We start from the raw sequence: 21,465 nt of genomic DNA on the forward strand, positions 1-21,465 counted from the left end.
AATCTTGGGCATTGGAACTGGCTTACGGAAAGCTGAAAAAAAGGAGGGGGTTGGGGGGCAGGCAACATCAATGCTGTTTCTGGGCATTTTGCCGTGAAGAGAATGGAACTAAGTGTCCAGACATCCCTTGTTGGCTTGGCAGCCACGGTACACAACAGAGAAGCTCTCCACCTCCTGCTTGAGGCAGATAGACTGACCAACTGACCTTTCTCAGATCTTCTTAGTGGCAAGCCTCCTTATGCTTATTTTCAACCAGGCAAGGCAGATTTGCTTAGGAATGAATTAGATCTTCCTTCTTTTCCCTGCTCCCCCTTCCTCCTTACTCACCCCTCAAAACTAAGGCACTGGCCCCTCCTGATCTCACAGGTTTCAAGGTCGGTGCCTTCTCTGCTTTGATCTTCTAGAAGATGGGATCCTGAGGGATTTGTCTAACTCACCTGCATGTGGCTCCCCACCTCCCATAGAAACAAGCCCCGAGACCCACCTATGCACACCACATCCATGAATCCATACATCCCATAGCAGATCTGGAAGAGGAGGTCTTGGCGCTGCCATTTTGCCGAGGGACTGAAGGTCGACCAGATGAGCCAAGAGATGCTGGCGATGAGGAAGAGGGAACCCAGGATGGCAGCCGCAATCTGAACCTTCTCAATGACTGTCAGAGAGATGGCCTGCCACTGCAGAGAAGAGAACAGTAGGTTAGCTGTTGCTCAGATGCCCTCGCCTCGTTTCCAGGCCATTCCCAACCCGCTTCCTTCTGTTGCCCCAACCTTTCACCTCTGGTTTCGGATTTAGACCAGGGCTTTCCAACCAGTAATACAATGGATGTGTTTGCAAATTTCTGTGTTTTACATTCTACTTTTGATATAGAGGAAATCTATATCACGCCAAATGATCAAAAGTCATTGTAAGGAGGGGATTCTGGGTGGGCAGGGCCGGGAAGGAAGGCCTTTATGGTCCGTTATGATACGGACAGAGAAATGAGGAGAAAGAAGTGAAAATGCAGAGCTAGTGTGGGTGGCGTTCCAGGGCCCAGAATATTCTTTTCAGAGCAACACTGTTTATTTTCACGCTAATGGGTGGTGAGAGGGCAGAGGCCTTTTTTTTTTGTACTTGTTTTCTACAACACCTGGCCTGCCATTTAATATACATGCTAGAGATCGCCAATTCAGCAGGCAAGGAGAAAACACAGGATGTGGGGGAGAAATAAGAACAGTATAATTTACTGACTATATATGAACACCGAGATCTCATTTTTTTAACAGAAAAAAATATTATACTAATAGCAGTAATGATGGATGGGTTGAAGGTTAAGGCGTGGGCGAGTTTCAACTCTGATATTCTACTATTCTGTGGCTGGTCTAGGTAGCAGAGGCTTAAATGAGCCTGGAGTTGGATTTTAGTTTGGGATTGATTCATGTTATCACTCAACATATATGTGCTGAGTATTCTCCATGAGCCAGCCACTCGGCTAGGTGCCGACAATGAAGTAGTAAGCAAAAACATACAAGATTTCTGTTCTCATGGAGCTTACAATCTAAGAAACACAGACAACCGAATAATTCTTTACAACTGCAATTCATCAGGAGTAAGAAAGGGAGGTACATGGCACTGTGAAAGCCTCTGGTAGGGAGATTTGACCTCCTAGAAGAAGCGATGCCTGAGTTGAGTGAGTTTACTAGGCAAAGAGAGGAGGAAGGAGTGCTCCAGCAAGAGGAAAGAGCATGTGCAAAGGCCCTGTGGCAGAAGAAAGCACGGCGAGTATGAAAACCTGGAAGAAGACTAGAGTGGGTAGAGCAGAAAGAGCAAAAAGGAGTGTGGGATGAGACAGCCGGGAATGTAAGAAGGGCAGACCATGTGGAATCTTGAAGAATAAACACAGATTTTTTTACTTTGTCCTAAGAGTTAACATGATGGTATTGAACACTTTTAATTAGGGAAGGTGAACAGTTTTACCAGGATCAGATTTGGAAAGGTGGAGGGAAGGACACTCTCCTGAACGTAGGAATTTGCATAACACCTTGCAGAGAACACCCCCAGAAGGCCATCAGCCAGAAGTGGAAGAAAGGCAGACTACCTTCCATCTGCCAACAGTGAGCCCTCACTACGTGTTAATTGGCCTGGATGAGAGCACTGATTCTGGCTCCAGCTGGTCTGACCAATGGCCCCTGAGGAATTGTAACCATTGGAAAACATTTCACTTGCTAGTCTAGATGTAGGACATCAGACTTTACATTTAATTATACAGATAGCATCCCCTTACAGGTAATTGGGCCTTTAAATTTTCCACTGCTTCCCCCAGCCTAGGGTTACACATAACAAGGGAATTTTCCAGAAGAGAGCTGGATCCTACAGACTTTGCTCATATACAACAAACGCTTTTTCCAGAGCCTGCCCCATTGTCTGTGAAAAAGGCTCCTGACTGAGGTTTTTGTTTCTACCATTGAGTCATCAATAACTCTCATGTCCTCCTCCAGACTTTAAAAATCCCAAGTAGAGAGGCACAGAAAGGTCTTCTTAATCCCTAAAGCCCCTTCTTACCACCCCCTAAGCCACCTGTGGAAACTAAACAGAGCCCCAACTACAATTTGAAGCCTGAAGAAGGAGCGAGGTGGGCGTGCTATGGACAAGGCTGTCCTATCTGTCCCCTGTGAGGCTCCATGAGAGGTGTCAGAAACAGAACTGCAAGGAGAAAGCAGAGAACAATACTGACACCTCAAAAAGAGGCTGGGAAGGGCAGAAGGGCTCCAGAGGTGCCAGACTTTGCCACCACCAGACACCTGGAGCTTCTTTCCAAGTGAGATTCTGATTGCAGTATCATGAAACTTCTCCATGCCCTGACCTGTCTGTAGCACCAGTGACTGCAGAGACAAAGGAGGAACAGCACAAGCCTGGCTGCTTCCTCCCTTATAACAGCAAGGGGCACTGAGCACGGGGCCAGGGGACCCAGCTCTAGCCAAGGTCTGCTCCAACTTTTGGATCGTGACCTGGGCAAAGTCAATGCATCATAAAGACTATCAAGTTTCCTTTTTATAGAAATGGAAATTATTAGTCTTTCCCACTTCCTCTAGTGTTGTGGGGTTAAATAAAATAACTCTTTAATCAGTGCTTTGAAGGGTATGGACCACCATCATTCCTATTCTACATTATGTTTTAGCAGAAATACAGTTATTATGCATGTTGGGGTGGGGGCTTCCTAAGCGTACTCAACAAATTCTGTGCCAGGCACTATGAGGTAGAGATTAAGGGCCAGACTTAGGAGTAGACCCCTGGGATGCAACACTGCTCCTCCAGGGTAACCTTGGGCAAGTTGCTGACCTCTCTGTGCCTCCATCGTCTCATCCGTAAATTGGGAATAAAACAGTACCCACTGCACTGGGTTGTTTTCGATGTTAAATGAGATAATATATGTGAATATTTAGAATACTTACTGGTTCCTAATAAGCACCAACTAAACACTTATTAATATAATTCCAGTTCAGGTATAGCAGGAGGGTAAGAAGCAGCCACGGAGCCTTGAGATCACAGGGCCTGAAATTCTTCCTTTCTCAGTGGTTCTTCTGCTAGAACCAGAGCTTGCAGAGAGGTCCCTGAGCTAATGTGCTGTGGTGACCATTGTTTCTCACAACTCTGTCTGGGGCATGAACCAAGAGGTGAGAGACCCGAGCCCTGGAAGAAACTTTCCCACCCCAAGCCGAGGTAGCTCCGCCCCCATCCATCGCTCCGCTCACTTGCTGCGGGCCGCCTGCTCTATCCTGTCCTGCGGACGGTCAGGCTGACTGCGGAGTAGAGCTGCCCCACTGTGGCCGAGCAGGCAGCCGTCTCACATTTGGCCGGGCCCGGACACACAATTGGGACAATGTGGGCGACAACCACACAGTATTGCTGCTAGTCCAAGCTACTTCCTTCTTCTGGTGCTATCTGGAGAGTGAAATGGTGTTGACTGAGCATACACCATTGCATTTCCAGGAGCAACAGAATCATGGTAGTACGTTAATAATAAATTCATAGAACAATTTTGTCAATACTGCTATTTGCTTACTGTACTTATGAGATTAGAGTAACATTTCTTTTAATCCCAGGAAAAAGTTATCACTAAATGTTTTTTTTATTTTACAAGTCAAAGGCTTATGCCTGTTTATGAGCCAAGGGGGCACTTTGGGATGGGGCTTGCATAGACTCTGACCCTTCTCCAAGTCTTGAATCAGCCGAGAAAGAAGGAGAGAGTTAATGTACCCAGAGCGTGGAATCAGCTGTCTCACGACACTGCTATTTTAAGACACTGCAAAATTTGAAATGAATGATTAAAGATGGAGCCAGCGCAGGGAGAGGTGCCTCTCCCTGACCCCTTGGTACACCATCAGGATGACTGAGGCGCCCGGGGGCTTTAATGCCTCCTTCCAGAAAAATATACCCCCCTGGTCCACATGTAGGTACTGTGCCCCCGCAACACTCATACCTGGCAGCTCCCCATGTAAAATTGCATGGTGTCTAAAATAAAGCACCCTAGACACTGCAGCTCCAGGTTTCAGCTGCCCCTCCATGCAGAGACCATCACCACCAGACCACGGCCCTCCTGGGCTCGCAGGATCGACTCTCTCCCTTTCCCTCAGGGAGGAGGACTGAAACAATTGTGTAGGCCACTGAGACTCCCATCCTCACTAGCCTGCTGGCTAATTGATTATGTGGCAACTTAATTGACTGACCATGCATACATGGAGGTATTTTCAAAAGCTAAGCACTCTCTCTATGTGTGTATGTGCTTCCCAGGGAAAGCTTGGGAGGATTGAGCTTGGAGGATTTATGAGGTGATGCAGGGCCTGCCAGCTCCTCTGGGATGATGGATGTGTCAGAGCAGAGCGGGAGTGGGGAGGGGAGATCCCTCAGTTCTAACAGGTCTAGCTCCGTCTGAATCTGCCTGGGAGACCCCACCCCCCACCCCGGCCCTCCCCGCCCTTGCCCTTTACAGTAGCTTCTTCACGGTGTCCCCTCTTTTCCTCCTTATTGCCCCTTCTCCTCTTTTCTTCTGCCTCTGTCTCCTGTCTCTTCTTCTTTTGTTTTCTGATCCCTGTCACAAGAAGTGCAGTCTGCGGACCAGCAACATCCATATCACCTGATAGCTAGTTAGAAATGCAGACTCTCAGGCCTCCTCCCAGACTCCTGAATCATCGTCTCCATCTTGACAAGATTCTAGATGCACTGCCTGCACTTTAAATTGTGGGACGTGTCACTGACTCTCCGCACTCCTTACTTTTTCTTTCCCCAGCCTTCGCTTTATCTCAGTCTTTCTCCTCACTCCTCCCACCCTCTGTCTTTTTACCATTCTGCTCTCTTCGGACCTCTGGTTTTTCTTTTTTTCTTTCCTTCCTTCCCTTCTTTTTTTTTCCTCTTCCTTTCTGCTTCCTTCCTTCCATCCATCAATCCAGCTATCCATCCATTAACTCTTTCATTCTCTCTTCCATCTGACTCATTGTACATCTATATTTATTTCTCTCTCGCTTTGCCCCACCCCCTTCCTCCTCTTCTTGCTGAGACTTAAGAGAAAACACAAAAGTTATCTCATTTCCTCCTGCCTTCATGCCAAGGTCTTGCCCACCTAGCCCCTCCCATTCCTTTTCTCCAAACTGCCCTGACTCTTAGGTGAAATCATCTTCCAGCAGGAAAGAGCGGGGTGTGGGAGTACCCAAGCCCAAGTGCCCCCAGCATTCCCAGCGGCCCGCGTGCCCCCAGCCAGCATGCAGCCCCCCAGCTGTACCTGCAGAGGATTCTTTGTGCTTATGGCAATGACGTGGTACTTGTAGTAGCACAGCTCACAGCTCCAGCAGCCCCGCTCACTGATCCACTTGATGAGGCAAGGCTGGTGCGTGCACTTGACCGAGCCATCACAGCGGCAAGGGCTCAGCAGCTCCCCCTGCAGGGAGAGAGGCAGAGGGTGGTGAAGCCCAGAGTCTAGCAGGCAGTCAGGTGGCTGGGTGGGTCAGACCACACAGCTCAAACTAGGCCACAGGCTTTGTTGAGAGGCACCAGACCCCACCCTTACTGTGGGAGCCAAACAACTTCAATGTACTCAACTACCAGTTCTGAGCCCCAGGTCCCACTTGGTGCTGCCCAAGTCTAGGGTTTCTGTGAAAATGAGTGGATCCCTTTCTGCAGACGCCCTCTGCCATCCAAACCAGCTTCTTACTGGTTTCTCTTTAAAGACTTAGCTGGAAGTCTCCGACTCAAATGCCCTCAGGTTCAGACAGGCAACATAAGTGACAGAAATCACATGGTGGGGAATGGGGCAAATTGGAGGTGCCAAACTCAGGTTAAAGGGACAGCTACCATCAGCTCCAACCAGCTGTACATGTGGGAATCTGGGAGGCAGTTTTGATGTAAACGCTCCAAGTCCAATGTTAACAGCTCATGCAATGTTAACAGCTCGTGCAGTTTAAAAGTACAGTGTGAAGGTCATTTTGCCCAAGTTTAGAGCTCTGATCTTGAGCCTTTGCACTCTTCTGCAGGCCAGCACGTAGAGACCCAGGTGTTCTCTGTGAAGCCTCTCCACCTGGGTCCCAGAGTGACAAAAAAAATGGCAGGTGGGGGCAGGCCTGACTCCAGGGACCTAGGAGGTTGAGCCCGGGTCCCACCTGGCAGCCTTGGGCCTTGTTGGGAGTGGCTGGGAAGCCCAGTCTGGGGGAAATGGAAGCAGGGAAGCAAAGGACCCACTCTGCTTCTCCAATACTGACAGGCCATCTTCAAGATGGCTCTAGGCCCTTCTGTACCCCCATTATAGCATTTCCCCCATTTGTCCCTGTGTCACCGCACTGTGACACCTCACAGGGACAATATCTTATTCATCTTTGCATCTTTAGCACCTAGTACAGTACCTGAAACAGTTAGACACTCCACCCAGCTTTGGCAGTGGAATGCATGCATATCTGTTTGATGAACAAGAGGTTTTGTGCCTTTAGGACCTGGCCAGCCTCCTGCTCAGGCGGGCAGCTGTGGCTCCTGGAAGAGGAGTAGAGAAGGCGGGAGATGCCCACCTCATTGGGTACTCACCCCTCCCATGAAGGCCTAAAGGCCCTCAGCAGTGAGTAGCTGCTGCGTGTCTCTGAGAAAGAAATAGAAGGGTGTCGGGGGAGAGGTGCTAGGGGAGAGGCAAAAGCCCTCATTATTCATGGCAGCATTTCCTGGGCTCATTAATTCTAGCAGGACGAGCTGGGTTTGATTAATCGGGTTGTTAAGCAGCCATGTCAAATCACCGATCAGGTAAAAGACACTACTCCTGGTCCCTGACAATAGTGCCAAGTGACAGTGAAGGCTGTACTCCTTGCTTCCCAAGCAGCAGCCATGAGACAGGGCTGGAAGGGCTGGGGCACAACTGATAACGAGACCTGGATCCACCATCATGCCCCTGGATGTGGCATCATCAGGGCTCAACATGCTTATCTAAGAAAAGGGAGCATGACCTGGCCTGGTTCCAGTGCCTGGCTACGGGGCCAAGAGGTCAACGGTGTGCTGCTTCCTCTGGAGCTCCTGGTCCCCCCACTCTTTCCCTTAAGACTGGACAGACAACCCAAAAGGCAGAATAGAGACTTTCTTCAGGTGCCACAAATATTAGAAAGCAAAGACAACAATACTCTTAGAAAGTTTAGTCAAGGAAGCCATCCAGATTTTTAGGAAAAAAAAAAAAATCTGCAAAGAAGCTATTTTAACCTTGGCATTCATGCAAGTTTTATATTTTATGGGTTAGTATATTTTTATGTACATTGAGAGGAAGGCCATACTATTTTTCTGTGTGTTTAGGGTTTCTGAGAGGGCTTAACCTGCAAACTTCACCATCTTCGACTGGTCAGACCTGCGCTTCTTCAAGAACAAGAGAAAGGAAACGAGCCAGCAGCCAGACAGATTCAGGTTAGACTTGATTTTCTTTGCAGGAAACGCTGATAAAAGCTAAATGGTGGAACATGAAAACTGAGGTGCTAAACATCTCTCAAATTATAATGAGACCTCTCTCGAAGAAAAAGGTTAAATGATCAAATCAAGGTCACTCAGCCATTCAGTGGCAGGGCCAGAGTATAAAGCCAGGTCTTTCTGACATCAGACTCTGAGCTTCTCACCACACCGCTCTGCTCATCCCCCTTCTCACCCTTGTGCCCGATGTCCCTCCCACACCTGTGCCCATAGGTCTCTTCTCTGTCTCCCTTTTCTAGACTCCACCCCATCCCTGGCCCAGCTCAGGCCCCTCCACCAAGATACAGACCTGTCTCCTCCCCAGCATCATCATCCACAGTTTGGCACCTAATCATTTTTCATTTGTTCTGGGGTGCAGGCTGCTCCTGCATACACCATAGAACTGGCCACATTGTGGGTGCACAATAAAAGTGCATTTACTGACTGGACAGGCACCAAGGTATGGGAGAGGCCGAACCCCTCTGACCCAGCTCCTCAGGTTCCAGCCTTTGGGCTGGGAGGTGATTATGATCTTGTCCACAGAGCTCAGCAAACTCCACAGATTAAAGGGGCTTATTAAATGCAAAGGGTACCAGACACTTCCTCAATGATCTGCTTAGATCTTTGGGGCACAGAGACTGCCCTGGGAATGATTAATGTGAGAAAAACAGGCTCTTCTCTAATCCTCAGCCCCCATGGGACACAGTGTGGGGGAGGGGAGAGGAACATGGTTTTTGGAAACAGACTTCTTAGTTTTCAACGCCTCCTCACCATTTACCGGCTGCACAAACTTGGGCAAGTGTCTGAACCTCTGTTAGGCTCTGTTTCTTCATCTCTCCATTGTGAGCAACAATCACTTCCTCAAAGGTGGCCATAAGGACTGAGTGAGGTTGGGCACACAAAATGCTGGACACAGTGCCTGGCACAAGTAAGTCTTCTTAGGAAAATACTACAATTCTAACTCACATTCCCATAAGAACTTTAATGTCATAGTTTTTCTGCTACAGCTCTACTTAATTCTCCTACTATCAGATAGGTAAGGAAGGGAGCTGTGCCTTATGTAAAGGGTCAACTGAGCCCCAGAGAAAGGTTGAGATTAAAGAACTGCCTAAAAGTATGTCTGAGGTAGATAAGAGATCAGAACATGGATCTCCTGACTTTGAGCCCAGGGATATCATGAGGGCACTGAAAGTATTTGGGGGCGGGAGGCCTTCCCTGGGGATGTTGAACAGAGGGGCACGGGCTCCTGGATGGGTTTAGTGGAGTCGTGCTAGAGGCAGGAGGCTGGGCAAGGTGATCCACTGCCCTTGGCTGTAACCGAGCTAGTGGGTAGGAAGAGAACAGGAAGAGAACACAGCAAGCTGCAGGCACAAGACTCCAGTCATTTCTCCATTCACAGATTATTCTCTGTTTATTGGGGCTTGCTTTATATTTTTCCTCCCCTCAATCTCAATGGACTCTCTCTGGAGTCCTTAGGTTACCTGGTTGCCTTTCAATCACACAGGTATCAGGCACCCCTGCACCTAACTGAGCAGAAAGAAACAAATACCGTCTAATGAAACCAAAACAGCGCCAGCCCTCCGGCAGTACGCAGCTCTGGAGATCAAAACAAAGGGGGCAATAGAAACATCAGCCTTGGGGTGCGGTTGAGGGGCCTCGTCCTTTACTGAGACTGATATGGGGAATAAGAGCTTGGACTCTAATCCCAGACAGACTCAGGTATTTCTAGGCCCTTACAAGCTGTGTGACCCTGGGCAAGTTGCTTAACCTCTCTGGGCCTATTTCGATCATTCCTTTATTCATGAAATATTTATCTCATATGTTCCAAATTCTGTTCTAGGACACAGGAATATAGCAGCGAATGGAACTAAGCAAAACTAAATTAAAAAGACAGACAATAAAAAAGATAAATCAGTAAACTATAAGCACCTAAGATACTGTCACGTGCTCTGGAGGAAAATGAGCAGGGAAAAGGGAAACGGAATGCCAGCGATGGGGCAGGTTGAAATTCTAAATAGGGCGACTATGGAGGCTTCACCACACAGAGACATCTGAGTTAAGACCCCAGGAAGATAAGGGAGCAATCTCTGCAGCTATCTGGGGACTGAGCATTGAAGCTGCTATGGCCCTGAGGCAAAAACATGCCTGACATGTCCTAGGGACACCACGGAGGCCAGTGTTACTGGGGTAGCATGAATGAGGGGAAGGGGACTACGAGATGAGGTCAGAGACCTAATGGGTATCATTTGACAGGATCTCTCTGGCTGCTGTATTGAAAATAGACTAGAAGGAAGTAAGGAATGAGTAGGCAGACAGGAGGTCATTGCAGTAACCCAGGCAAGCAATAATCTATTGGGGACCAGAGTAGTAACAGTGGAAGTTCTGAGAAATGGTCAGTTTCTGAATCTATTTCTAAGATACACATGTTAGGATTTGCTGATGGATTGGATGTGGTGAATGAGAGGGAAAAAATCGAGAGTGCCGCTGATTTTGGCCTGAGCCATGAGAAGCATGGAGAGTTGCCTTCACTGAGATGGGAAAGACTGAGTGAAAGGCAGGATTTAAAGGGTAGATTGGGAGCTCAGTGTGGACATGTCGACTTCGAGATGCTTATTAAATGTCTACGTGGAGACATTAAATAGAGACTGCAGTATATATTAGTCTGGAGCTTAGGGGAGGGGTCCAGGCTAAGCTACGAATTTGAGAGTCATTGGCATACAGACAATGTTTAAAGCTATGAGCTTAGGTGAAATCACCAAAGGAGTGAGTGTACGTGGGAAAGAGCATAGGGACCAGGGATGCTCCCAGGCGGACACCAAGATGTCAGAGCTTGGGAGATGGGAAAGAACCAATAGAAAAGACCAAGAGGGAGGGTCACTAAGAAGAGAAGGGAACGCGATATTCCAAAAGCCAAAGAGGAAGATAAAGTGTTTCAAAAAAGGGAGCGATCTGCCCCGTCACATGCTCCTGGTGGTTCAAGTTGGATGAGAACTGAGAATTAATTGTGGATTTGGCAAGTTTTCCTTTGATTTCTTCTATTTTCCAGGGGAAACATGAAGTCAAGTCATGGGCCGAAAGTGAAGGTGGTGGGGAGGTATTGGAGGTCTGATAATTGGTATGAAATAGTTATCCGAGAGAGTTGAAGCGATTAGAGAAATAAAGTGTGGTTGCTGGCAGCACTAAGGGTTCTTTCTATTAAAATAAAATGGCTTCTCTGTGAAACTAGGGGAGGAAGAGAATGTATTTAGTACCGTGCCTGGCACACAGTAAGCTCTCAGTAAAAATGCTGGTTGATATGTAAGGGGCTATAGCAGATCTCCTTGTCTCTAAGCCTGCCTTCTCATCCACTTCAAACATTGGTCGATGTACTTCTTTCCTTTCTTCCTTCTTTATATAACATTCTCTTTTTATTAATAATCTTAATGTTGTAAACATTCCACAGTTCTAAAAAATACTGTTATAGACATTCTATCATCGACTACTTCAATAATTAAATGAGGCTAATAATTATTTTTCCTGTTTGACATATATGATACCCACTTGAAGAGGTCGTTATTTGCTCAAGAGAAAGGCAGAGTAAGGGTCTGAAACCAGTTCTGTCCATCATGCTGCCTAAACTCAAAGCATCTCTGCCCACTCCACTGTCCCCTGCCTTTCATCTCTTCAATCCCCGGCAGACTCGTCCATCAGATCCTTACCTCTCCTGTGATAAGAGAAATGGCCTTGCTAGCTCCCCTATTAACATATAAGCACAAAGGCAGAAACCCTTCTCCCCTTTGCCCCTCTCCTCTAAACCCAAGTCCAGGTAGTGTTCTTTGGGTATTAATTTGATGTACTGGTAGAGGGGGAACAAGATGGAGTTTAACTTTCCCCTTGCACCCTCCTCACACCCCCCCCACCCTTGGTGGGGAGGAGACATTTGTTGAGTCAAAATTAAGAGATAGAGATTTTTGGAAGCATAGTAATACGTTAAAGTTTTCTCTGAGATGCAGTCTAGATTAATAAGGAAGGTTATTGTTGCCTTGTAGGTTTTCCACTGTGAAGACTCAGAGGATCTAAAGCCTTAAAATCAGAATGTCTTCTCCTGGGTGGACCCAGAACCGTGTGTGTGTTAGGATGGGGGAAATGGGCAGAGGGGTAGGAAAAGTTCACTGGGATTGTAGAGAAGAATAAGGAAGGAGGCTAAAGACAGTAGGGACGCCCCAGTGTGCATTCCAGGTAGTCTCTGTGAGGATGGATAGTCGATTTGATCGGGAACGTGAAGAACTGTTTTATATCACTCTCTGAACTCCACATATTTGGGGGACCAGCTAACAGTAAGGATTATGAGTGACACTTCCTCCTAACTTTATGGGCACAACCAAACTGGTCCATGATATTGACCAACTATTTATGTGGCTGGAATCTGGTTTGGTGGGGGAGGGTTGGAGAGGAAGGAGACAAAGCGGGAGCGTAGATGAGTCCAGTGAACTGAAGGAAACCTAGAAGATTCCAAATGTCTTCTTCCTGCAGAATACCAGGCAATGATTTCTTGATTCCACAGACCCGTAAGAGGCCGATGTATACTAGTAATAGGATCAAGAAAAATGACCTATCATGAAGTCTTTCTTATAGCAAAGGTTGTGATAGAGAGATGAATAAGAGAAGGTGCAACTCCTACCTCCTAGAAGGATGATAAAGCAAGTTTCCTCTTATCTATGGGAGGCAGGCTGATTGGCAAGATGACCTTCAAAGATACCCATGGCCGGAGAATCAGTTGTTAAACTCAGACAATCCATTCTCCCTTCTCTGCATATTGTGTCAGGCAGTGCACGGGCAGCTCTTTGTTTTCCGCCTGGAGCATCTTCAGGCCAATCTATTCATAGCATTTAACATGCTCCCTTCCCAGCCAGGTCATGGCCAGGCTTCTTACTTCCCTTCTCCACGGCACCAAGGCCAAACTTTGGCTTAGGAGACTGACTGTGTCGACACTGGCAGAAGGAAATAAGGAATTGTTGCAGGATAATTTCATTTAAAAAAGAGAGAACTCTATTACTACGTAGGAAAAAAAAAAGATTTAAGACCTTAATGAGCTGTAGTTATCTACACTAAATCCAATTAACCACATAATTATTTCTAGTTTCACTCTCATACCAGCTGCTTTACACACACACACACACACACACACACACACACACATTATAATCTGCCTCCCTCTTCATGGAAAAATTTTCAGCCTTCCTGTTCATCAGATTTTTTAAAAAGGAATACGTAAAAAGACAAGGAAAACACACACACAGATGCAAACCAAGCCCTCCAAACCACGTTTTTCTCATTTTCATGATAATTATTTTATTCCTGCAGTGTTTTTTTCCCTATAATTTAACTGGTGTAAGACAAATGTACCTATTCTCTCTAACTGCCTCTAAATTTACTCAACTGGTACTAGAAAGAAGAACTTAACCTCACAATAATTGAATTTAAATAACATTCAATTCCATAAAGTCAAACATGATCTACATAATAAGTAAACCAAGCGATCTGAGGGCTGGTAGAAAGAAAGGTCATATTTTATGTATATATTTATAATCATATCTGTATTTCTAATGACCTAAATGTGCAATATACTGTCCGTTTGTCTTTCTACATTACTCTTCATTACCATCGCCATCATTACCAAAGAGCTAAAATTAAAGGCTGCTCTGCCCTCAGACCTCTGCCTGACTCAATAGAAAAACATAATTTCAATAAACCTTGACTGGCCAGAACTGGGCTATTTGCACACAGCAGCCAGCTGGGCCTGCTTCCAAGGTTCTAGGCCACCAGCCTGAAATTTCAGAGATTCCAGGTCACTGTGTCCTTTCTTTCCTACAGGTCAGGCCAAGCCAACGGTATAAGGGCAAGTTAAGGGCAAATACTCGGTCACCCCCTTGAGTCAGCCCTCCACAGTCCCTTTGCACTGGCAGAGCAATGCCCAGCTTCAGTTGTATAAAACCTTCATGTTATTTGAAGGGGCTGTGGTGAAATTCTACAAATTGAACTTTTAGTCACTGTAATTAATACATCATTCAATGTGTTTAGGGGATACAACAGATGTTACAAGTATAAACGAGCTATGATTGCTTGTTAAACTTCACAAATGTTCTGAATCAGGGCCCTAGACACTTAGAACTTTATGTGCGGCTGACTCTTACAAAACAAAAAAAGCAGGGTTTTTCCTGGGTGTCAATCCCTGCTCTGCCACACCCTGGTGACCTTGGGTTTAGGCTAAGCCTTGATTTCTTGGTTCTCAGGATTTAGTATACATAAGAATCACCTGGGAAACTTGTTAAGAATTCAGATCCCCAGTCTTTACTCCAGAGATTCTGATTCCATGTAGAATTCCTCTCTTGAAGCAAGGTTGGCTAAAACTAATTTTGTGAAGCTCTGGACCAGATGCTCTCTAGCAAACCTTCTATCTCCTATATCACTTTAAGACTCTTGTGTACACAAAGATAAAAATGAATGCCAATAGCTAAAACTTATTGAGCGCTTACAGTGTGCCGAGCTGTATATGCAAGCTTCGACGGCTGGGTTCAAATCCTGGTTCTTCCACTTACTCAGTGAGGAACACTACACGAGTTACTGACCCACTCCGAGTCAGTCTCATCATCTGCATCTATATTGTTTTACAGATGTTGCTGCTTCTGTGGCCGCCCCTACCAGTTCACACTCACCGAGCATGTGCTGGGGACCAGATGTTGTTCTAAGCACTTGACATGCATCAAGTGGTATAGCATGGTTACTGGGGCCAGTGGACCCACACTGGCTGGCTTGAATCCTTGTGACCTTGGCAAGTTTGCTTAGAGTTAAAGTGGGACCAAAGATACTTCCTGCCTCCCCAGGTTCTCATGAGGCTTAGATGAGATAACACACAGCGAGGAGTTCTTAGAACCCTGCCTGACACATAGTGAGTACTCATTTTAGGTCATTATCGTCTCTCATGTGCCCGCCAATCTCGAGTGAGTCTCTTCAGATCCTATCAAGAGGAGGTGGGCAGAGGTTGCGGCTCTCTTGCACTGTGAATGAGAGGTCTCTGCAGTTTGCTGTCTTACCAAGCACCTCACTTTACCACCTTGTAATGAAGCCCATCCGTCTGAAGCCTGTGAGTACTTAAGCTGCCTGGGCACCTGGATAATGAGTACAGGTGATAACAGTGTGATGAATTCCAGGAGCCTCCGGGTGCTGTTCACTGCCTTGTTATTTCAGTGGGAGAAGAGAACAAACAAAACAGATGCCCCAGATGCCATCTACCTGGCTGCCTCAGGGCCTCTTAGGAACCGCCCTCCCCAAGGCTACTTTTCTCACATGCATGTGTTTCTATCTCCTGTGATGGGGTAAATGAAAAGGTATTAAGCCGTGAGTGTTTATGGCCATCGCTCTTTCCACCTCCCCCTTTCAGGTAAGGCTGTGACCTTGTGTGTTCAGGGGGCCAACTGAGGGCTTTGTGATGCCCTTTGAAGTACAGGAAAGGAGGGGAGGAGAAAGTAGGGCAGAGAGGCCAAAATGACGTTCATAATGAAGAGCTTGGCAAGGAAAGGGAAGTAAGAGTGGGGAGAAAGAGATCTTTCCCTATAATTTCCTCTGCTTTATAAAAAGATTGCAGTAAACATCGAAATAGTTTTCAATTCCTTCTTTGTATGGGTCTTGTATTTCTTCTTTATGATGAGCTTCGTTCAGGTTATACTCCATTTAGGCTGAAAACCTGAAGCTCAGAGAGCACAGTGGCCTTTCCCAGGGTGGTGCAGTGGGGCAACGTTGAAATAGGAAAAAACGACAGGCCCCGCCCCCTCTGGGTTCTGAGCTTCCAAGAGTCCTTCACACATCCCAGCAGGGTTGATGCCTCTCACCAGGTGATGCCCATTCCAGAGCCTGCTGAAAACTCAGCCCAGTTTTTTTCACACCTCTCAAGGAGGCAAACTATTCCTGAAGTCTTGGCTCCACTCTCTGCCAGGAATAAGCATGCTAAGTAGAATCTGAATTACTATGGCATGTGAATAGACTCCGGTCTGTTGACTCCAAGCTTCTGCTAAGCTGCTCCAAGTAGTTGTAGCTTCTGTCATCTTGGCAATTCTATTTTTTGTTTGAAAGGATTCCATATTCCTTACTTCTGGAGCTAGGAAGGAGGGCCCACCTTTCCATCCCTCAGCCTCTGGTCAGATGGGGTGCTCCTGTACAGAGATAATGCTAGAAAAGGGGCCCCCAGAGGCTCCCATGCTCACCAGTGCTTTCTAGTTTCCCCTTTCAGATCAATATATGAAAACCAATACACTATAAGGCCAAAGCTTATAGAACTTCCCAAGCCTCTACACTCAAGGAGTAGGGGATATTTATGGCCCAGCACTGTTTTCCTCCAAAAGATTGAGACTATAGCCCACGGTCTCCTGTTAGGAGCCATTCAGCACCCTTGGGTGAGCACTGGCTCTCAGCCCTGGTGTTGAGAACTCAAGATGGCGCCTGGCCAGGAGACCCTCACACACTAGGACATGCTTCCTTAAACATATCCAGATTCTCAGCTTCTGCCATAGATTTTAGGTATGCATTTCACTTAATTAGTGGCTGGTATGTAAAATTTTACTTCCCTTTATTTGCCTTCAACTTTTTTCACAGGACAAGGTGGTTAAGCAAGCAATTGAGATGCTATTTTCACGCATTTTCTGGGATTTGGCAACCCAAGACCATGTTCTCTAGCCACTTATACTTCACGATTGTTTAAAAATTTATTCATCTTCCCCTCAGCAGTCATCTATCCACACTGAAAAGTCCTATTTTTAGGTTCTATTCTCATGTCATGCATCATTTCAATCACTTATTTCTAGACCTTCACCAGTCTCTTAGATTTTTATGGTAAGATTTCCTGCTCTGTCCAAGATAGCCAAGGATCTACATGTCCAGAGGCTAAGGGAGAAAGACCATATCTTAAAAATATGTAGAGATTTATTATAAATCAAAATTTTCCTCAGAACTACAGCCCCTCCACACATACACAATTTCCCCTAAATCAGAAATATAATATACAGCCCATTTTTAACTTGTATTTTTGTATTCGTACTATGTCATGAAAAATTTCTCATGGTGATCCATGATTTCATGGATCATATCCATGATTACTTACTTAGAAGACAGTCCAAGAATAGAATTACTAATTCAAATGGGCATGGATATTTTTAGGGCTGTTGACACATGTTGCCAAATTGATCTTCAGAAAGAGGACACCAGTTTCCATCTATATCATTATAGTGTGTAAATATCTGCTGCTGTCGCCCCATACAGTCAAGGTACTATCCTTTCTTTACATTCTCATGGGCAACTGTTAGTAGTACCACAGCTGTGATCCTGAGAAGGAAGGCTCAGAACATATAGGCTGTCTGCTGCTTTCTACCTTTCTTTCCACTGTAAAGAAGGAGCAGGTGATGGCTGTAGAATCGGGGCAGAGTTAAGTCAGGAACTTGCAGCAATGCAACTCAAGCCATCTTGAGGGAGAGTCTCAGCTTTGAAAGAGAACCAGGAGGCACCTAGCCAACTGGAGGCTGCAGAATCTTAGTCTGGGTACTGTGGGGGCTTATTCTTCCCCAGGGAACTGTTAAATGAAAGGAATGTTTCAGAATATTCTCGTCAAGAGTCTCAGCATAACCCAGTCTCTGAGATGGCAAACTACCTGGCTAAGACAACTGGGACTGAGAGGTCCCACATTAAACATCCTGCATCTGGCCAGTTGCCCACCACTACTCTTAAAGATAGAAATGGAATACCACATTTTTCCCAGTAATACCCTTGTGTGCCTGGGCAACTTAGTTGTGAAAAACATCATAATCTAACCTGTATTTTCCTGCTACATTTTCAACCTTTTTCAATCTTTTCATGACAAATGGACATTGCACAGGCTTTAAGATCAAACAACTTCTGTCTCTGCCATTGACTAGCTACATCGATTAGTTCTAGCTGCAAACTATGCTTATGCATATGTACCCCCAAATCAGTGGCTTACACTGACAACCATTTATTTTCACAAGTCTACAAGTTGGCTGAATGATTCTGCTGATCTGATTTAACTGGTATTGGCTGGTTTTGCTCATGTTTCTGTGAGCTAGCTAGAGGCTGGCTGATCTAGGATGGGATGGTCCACCTCTGCTCATATCTCTCTTATCATCCAGTGGGCTCGCCCAGACTTGTTCACATCATGGTGGAAGAGTTCCCACCAGCAGGAGAGGGCAAACCCTGATCACAAGCACTTTTCAAGCCTCTGTTCACATAGTTTGCTAATATCCCATTGACCAAAGCAAGACATGTGGCCTATTCCAAAGTCAGTGTGAGTAGGCATTACCAAAAGGAAATGACTATAGAGAAGCATACAGATCTAGGACCGTTAGTACAATCCATCTATCACATTAGCCTGGTGACCTTGGACACTTTCCTTAACCTCTCTGAGTCTTAGTTCCATCCTCTGTAAACAAGCAGAGTTTCTGTAGGATTCCTTTCTATAATATACATAAAATGTCTGGCACATAGTAAGGATTCCATATGTGTTAATTTCCTTCTCTTCTCCTTTTCCATCATTTTGGATTTTCCCTTTTTTCTTAAATGTATTATTCCTATGCATTATCTTCTACATTCAAAGCTTTAGCATAGTAACAATATATATTATGCCTGTGGCATCTGTTGAATCCCCAACTCCAAGCTTAATACAGTAGGTCTTCAATTCATTCTAATAATCTAAAATTTGAATACTACGAGAATCAAAGGATCTCTCATCCCTTTCTTCCTGGGACTGTCCAGTTGAGAAATAATCTCTTGGCTCTCTGATCAAGCTCCAATACCAAGAGTGAAATAAAAAGGGTTAACACATTTGCATTAACTGATGACTGAATAGACGCAACAAGATGGGGAACCTCCATTTCTGAATTTAAAGGTGGCTTTGGGGGTAAAATAAGTATCCTGGCCTCTCCTTAGCTAATCAGGCTCCAGAAGAGACATTAATTGCAGCCAGTCCATCCTGCTGGGGAGACCCAAGGCTGCCAGCTCCCTTGCAGAGAATGGAATAGAATTTTAATTGGCTGTGAAAGCATAATGGCAGGAGGTTCATGAAAGAGTTGGTCCTCTCCCCTGAAGCAGGTGAGAGCAGCTTCAAGGGAAAGGCCCTGGCCACATTCAGGGGCTGTCCCAGCTGCAACCCCACAGTTCCAGTTCCAGGGCTGGACTCTAGCCAAGGTCAAGGACCCTCTCACACAGTTCACTTGGAGGGGTCAGCACAGGAGCTTTGAGCCTGTGAACCTTCTTACCTCTGGGCTTCCTCTGGCTTTTATGAGAAAAGCACTACGTAATTACTATCACTTGTATAGCCAAGAAGAACAGTATCCCTGACCTCAAAGAGCTCTCCAAATATAAGCTCAACGTCCGCCCCCCACCAGTGTGCATGCGTGTATATATGTGCATGTGTGTTTGTGTGTCCATTTGTCCATTTGTGTGGTTTGAAGCAATGGCACAGCATTCCTGTGCTGTTGTTTCGGAGCAATGTTAATATTTTTTCCCTTAACGTGATAATGTTTGGGGAATATATGTTCTTGTGGCAATGCATGTGCTCTTTCTGTAATTGCAATTCCTGGAACACACATGTAACATGGGATGACATGTGTATGTCACATAAGATATGACTAGGAAATGAGACAATGTAAGCTTACCAGCATAAACATACAACAAAACATGTTGTGGTTTTTGAAGACTGTTGGACAAATTATTTAGCCTCTGCGTACCTTAGATTCCTCCTCAATAAAATGAGGGCAATGGTAATAGGACTGTTGGAAAGAATAATAAGATGTAAAGAGCTTAGACTAATGCAGAGGCTTAATAAATGTGTTTTCATGATTACTTCTAGTGAAGAGGAGGTGGGGCTGGCCATTGACCCACTGTACTCTGTCAACCTGGTAGTATAATGAACCTGTTGGCGAAAAGCAAAGCAGAAAACAAAAAGTATACAAGTAAAATCCATGCTTTTCAGAAAACAATTTTGTGAGATTATAACTTGATAAGAATTCAGAATTTTCAAGGAAATGCTACTTCATTAATACTTTAAAATCTAAAGTGATAAACCATCACTTGTAACTATTAAACAGGATTGTTTTCATTACATATTTTGTCGTTTAATATCAAATATTTATTGCAAGTTTATCATAAATTTAGTAAGGGAAAGGGAGATGCATTGAAGGAGGTTGTTGAAAATGGAATTTTATAATTTATCAAGATATGAAGACAAGCTTCCAAAACAAAAACAAAACAACTCGATTCTGCTTCCACTCTCCCCACCCCTCCCCCATTCATACCTCTTGTCTCCTCACTGGAGAATAAGACGCCTTTCAGGTGTAAGCTCAGAACATAGGAATGAAAATAGAACAAAAGAAGTGACCAATACATAGCATCTGCTCTGAAATGTGAAAACTTTATCTCCTAAAAAAGCAGATGAAAGTCTTTGACCATTGGGAAAAAGAGCTCAAGAAAGATGGAATTGATTCATACCCTTAGAAGACAGAAAGTCCTCTCATTATTGGAAATAGCCCTTTGCCCCTGCAAATTTGATCCCCAGGTCACACTTGGCTGCCCAGTCTTTTCTACCTAATCTCTCCCAACTTGGACCATCAATGTTTGGGAAATTAACAGGACAGCCATTTAGAGAAGTAATTGATTGCACAAATCAGCTCTTTCAAGGGATGATTTTTTTTTGCTTTTCCTGTGTCTTTAATTGGCTGGGCCAGCAGTGGCAGAGCCTGTTTTTGTTTTTGGTTTTTTCTACTGTCCAAGGTACTGACTGACAAGCATGGCTGGGCCACTTGACTGGGGTCGAGGCTACAGGTGACAGTGCCATTGACCCCAGAGAGTACCAATGCCCAGAGTAGATGCAGTCCTGATGGTGTCAGGGGTGAAGCAAAAGCTTTTGGAGCAGGTTGGATGAAAGCTTGACTTTGAACCCTGGCTCCACCACTTGCCACTTGGGCAAGTCTGTATCTCTTTCTAGACTTCTGTTTTTGCATTGTTTAAATGAGGGCATTGGGTTAAATAATCTCTACTTGTTCCTGAAAGTTTGGGGCTTTTTAAGATTCTACAAATTAAACAAAGTTTCTGTAGATGCAAAACAACTCAACGCAAGATTCCAGGAATTGTTTGAATATTCACTAGGCCAGCGTAGAAGCAGGAGCTCTTTGTGATTAAAGCGAGCACACTCCATGGGAAGATGAAGAGGTCTACTGGAAGTGGCATCACCAACTGGAAACCCCTGTCCGTCCCAGAACCCCGAAGCAAGGGCCCCATAGAATGCGATTTAGAGTTATGCTTCTGCAACACAGCAGAAAGAAAGCTAAGTAGCCACAGGAGTCCTCAGGGTACTGGAAAGGTTTGCTCCCTAGAGTGGAGAAGGGTAAATTTCTATCACTTGCCTCGAATTACTTTTAAAGAACATCTGATTCACTTCCTCATGCCCCCATGTCACTATGCAAGCTTCTTATCTTTTGTTCAGCTTCT

The 21,465-nt window shown here is 45.4% G+C and overlaps 1 protein-coding gene across 2 annotated transcripts in view; it reads right to left on the bottom strand.

The window, feature by feature from the left end:
* The window catches only part of MARCHF4 (membrane associated ring-CH-type finger 4), a 93,646-nt gene that overhangs the window by 15,195 nt on the left and 56,986 nt on the right, over positions 1-21,465 (bottom strand). For both annotated transcript variants that reach the window (XM_039844723.1, XM_039844724.1), the window contains exons 3-4: positions 5,756-5,911; positions 485-677 (exon numbers count right to left, since the gene is read on the bottom strand). In XM_039844723.1, the coding sequence (XP_039700657.1) occupies positions 485-677; positions 5,756-5,911 (349 nt within the window). The remainder of the gene's footprint in view (positions 1-484; positions 678-5,755; positions 5,912-21,465) is intronic.

The sequence above is a fragment of the Pteropus medius genome, unplaced genomic scaffold, assembly GCF_902729225.1.
Source record: "Pteropus medius unplaced genomic scaffold, Ma_sr-lr_union100, whole genome shotgun sequence".
In the NCBI taxonomy this organism is placed as follows: domain Eukaryota; kingdom Metazoa; phylum Chordata; class Mammalia; order Chiroptera; family Pteropodidae; genus Pteropus; species Pteropus medius.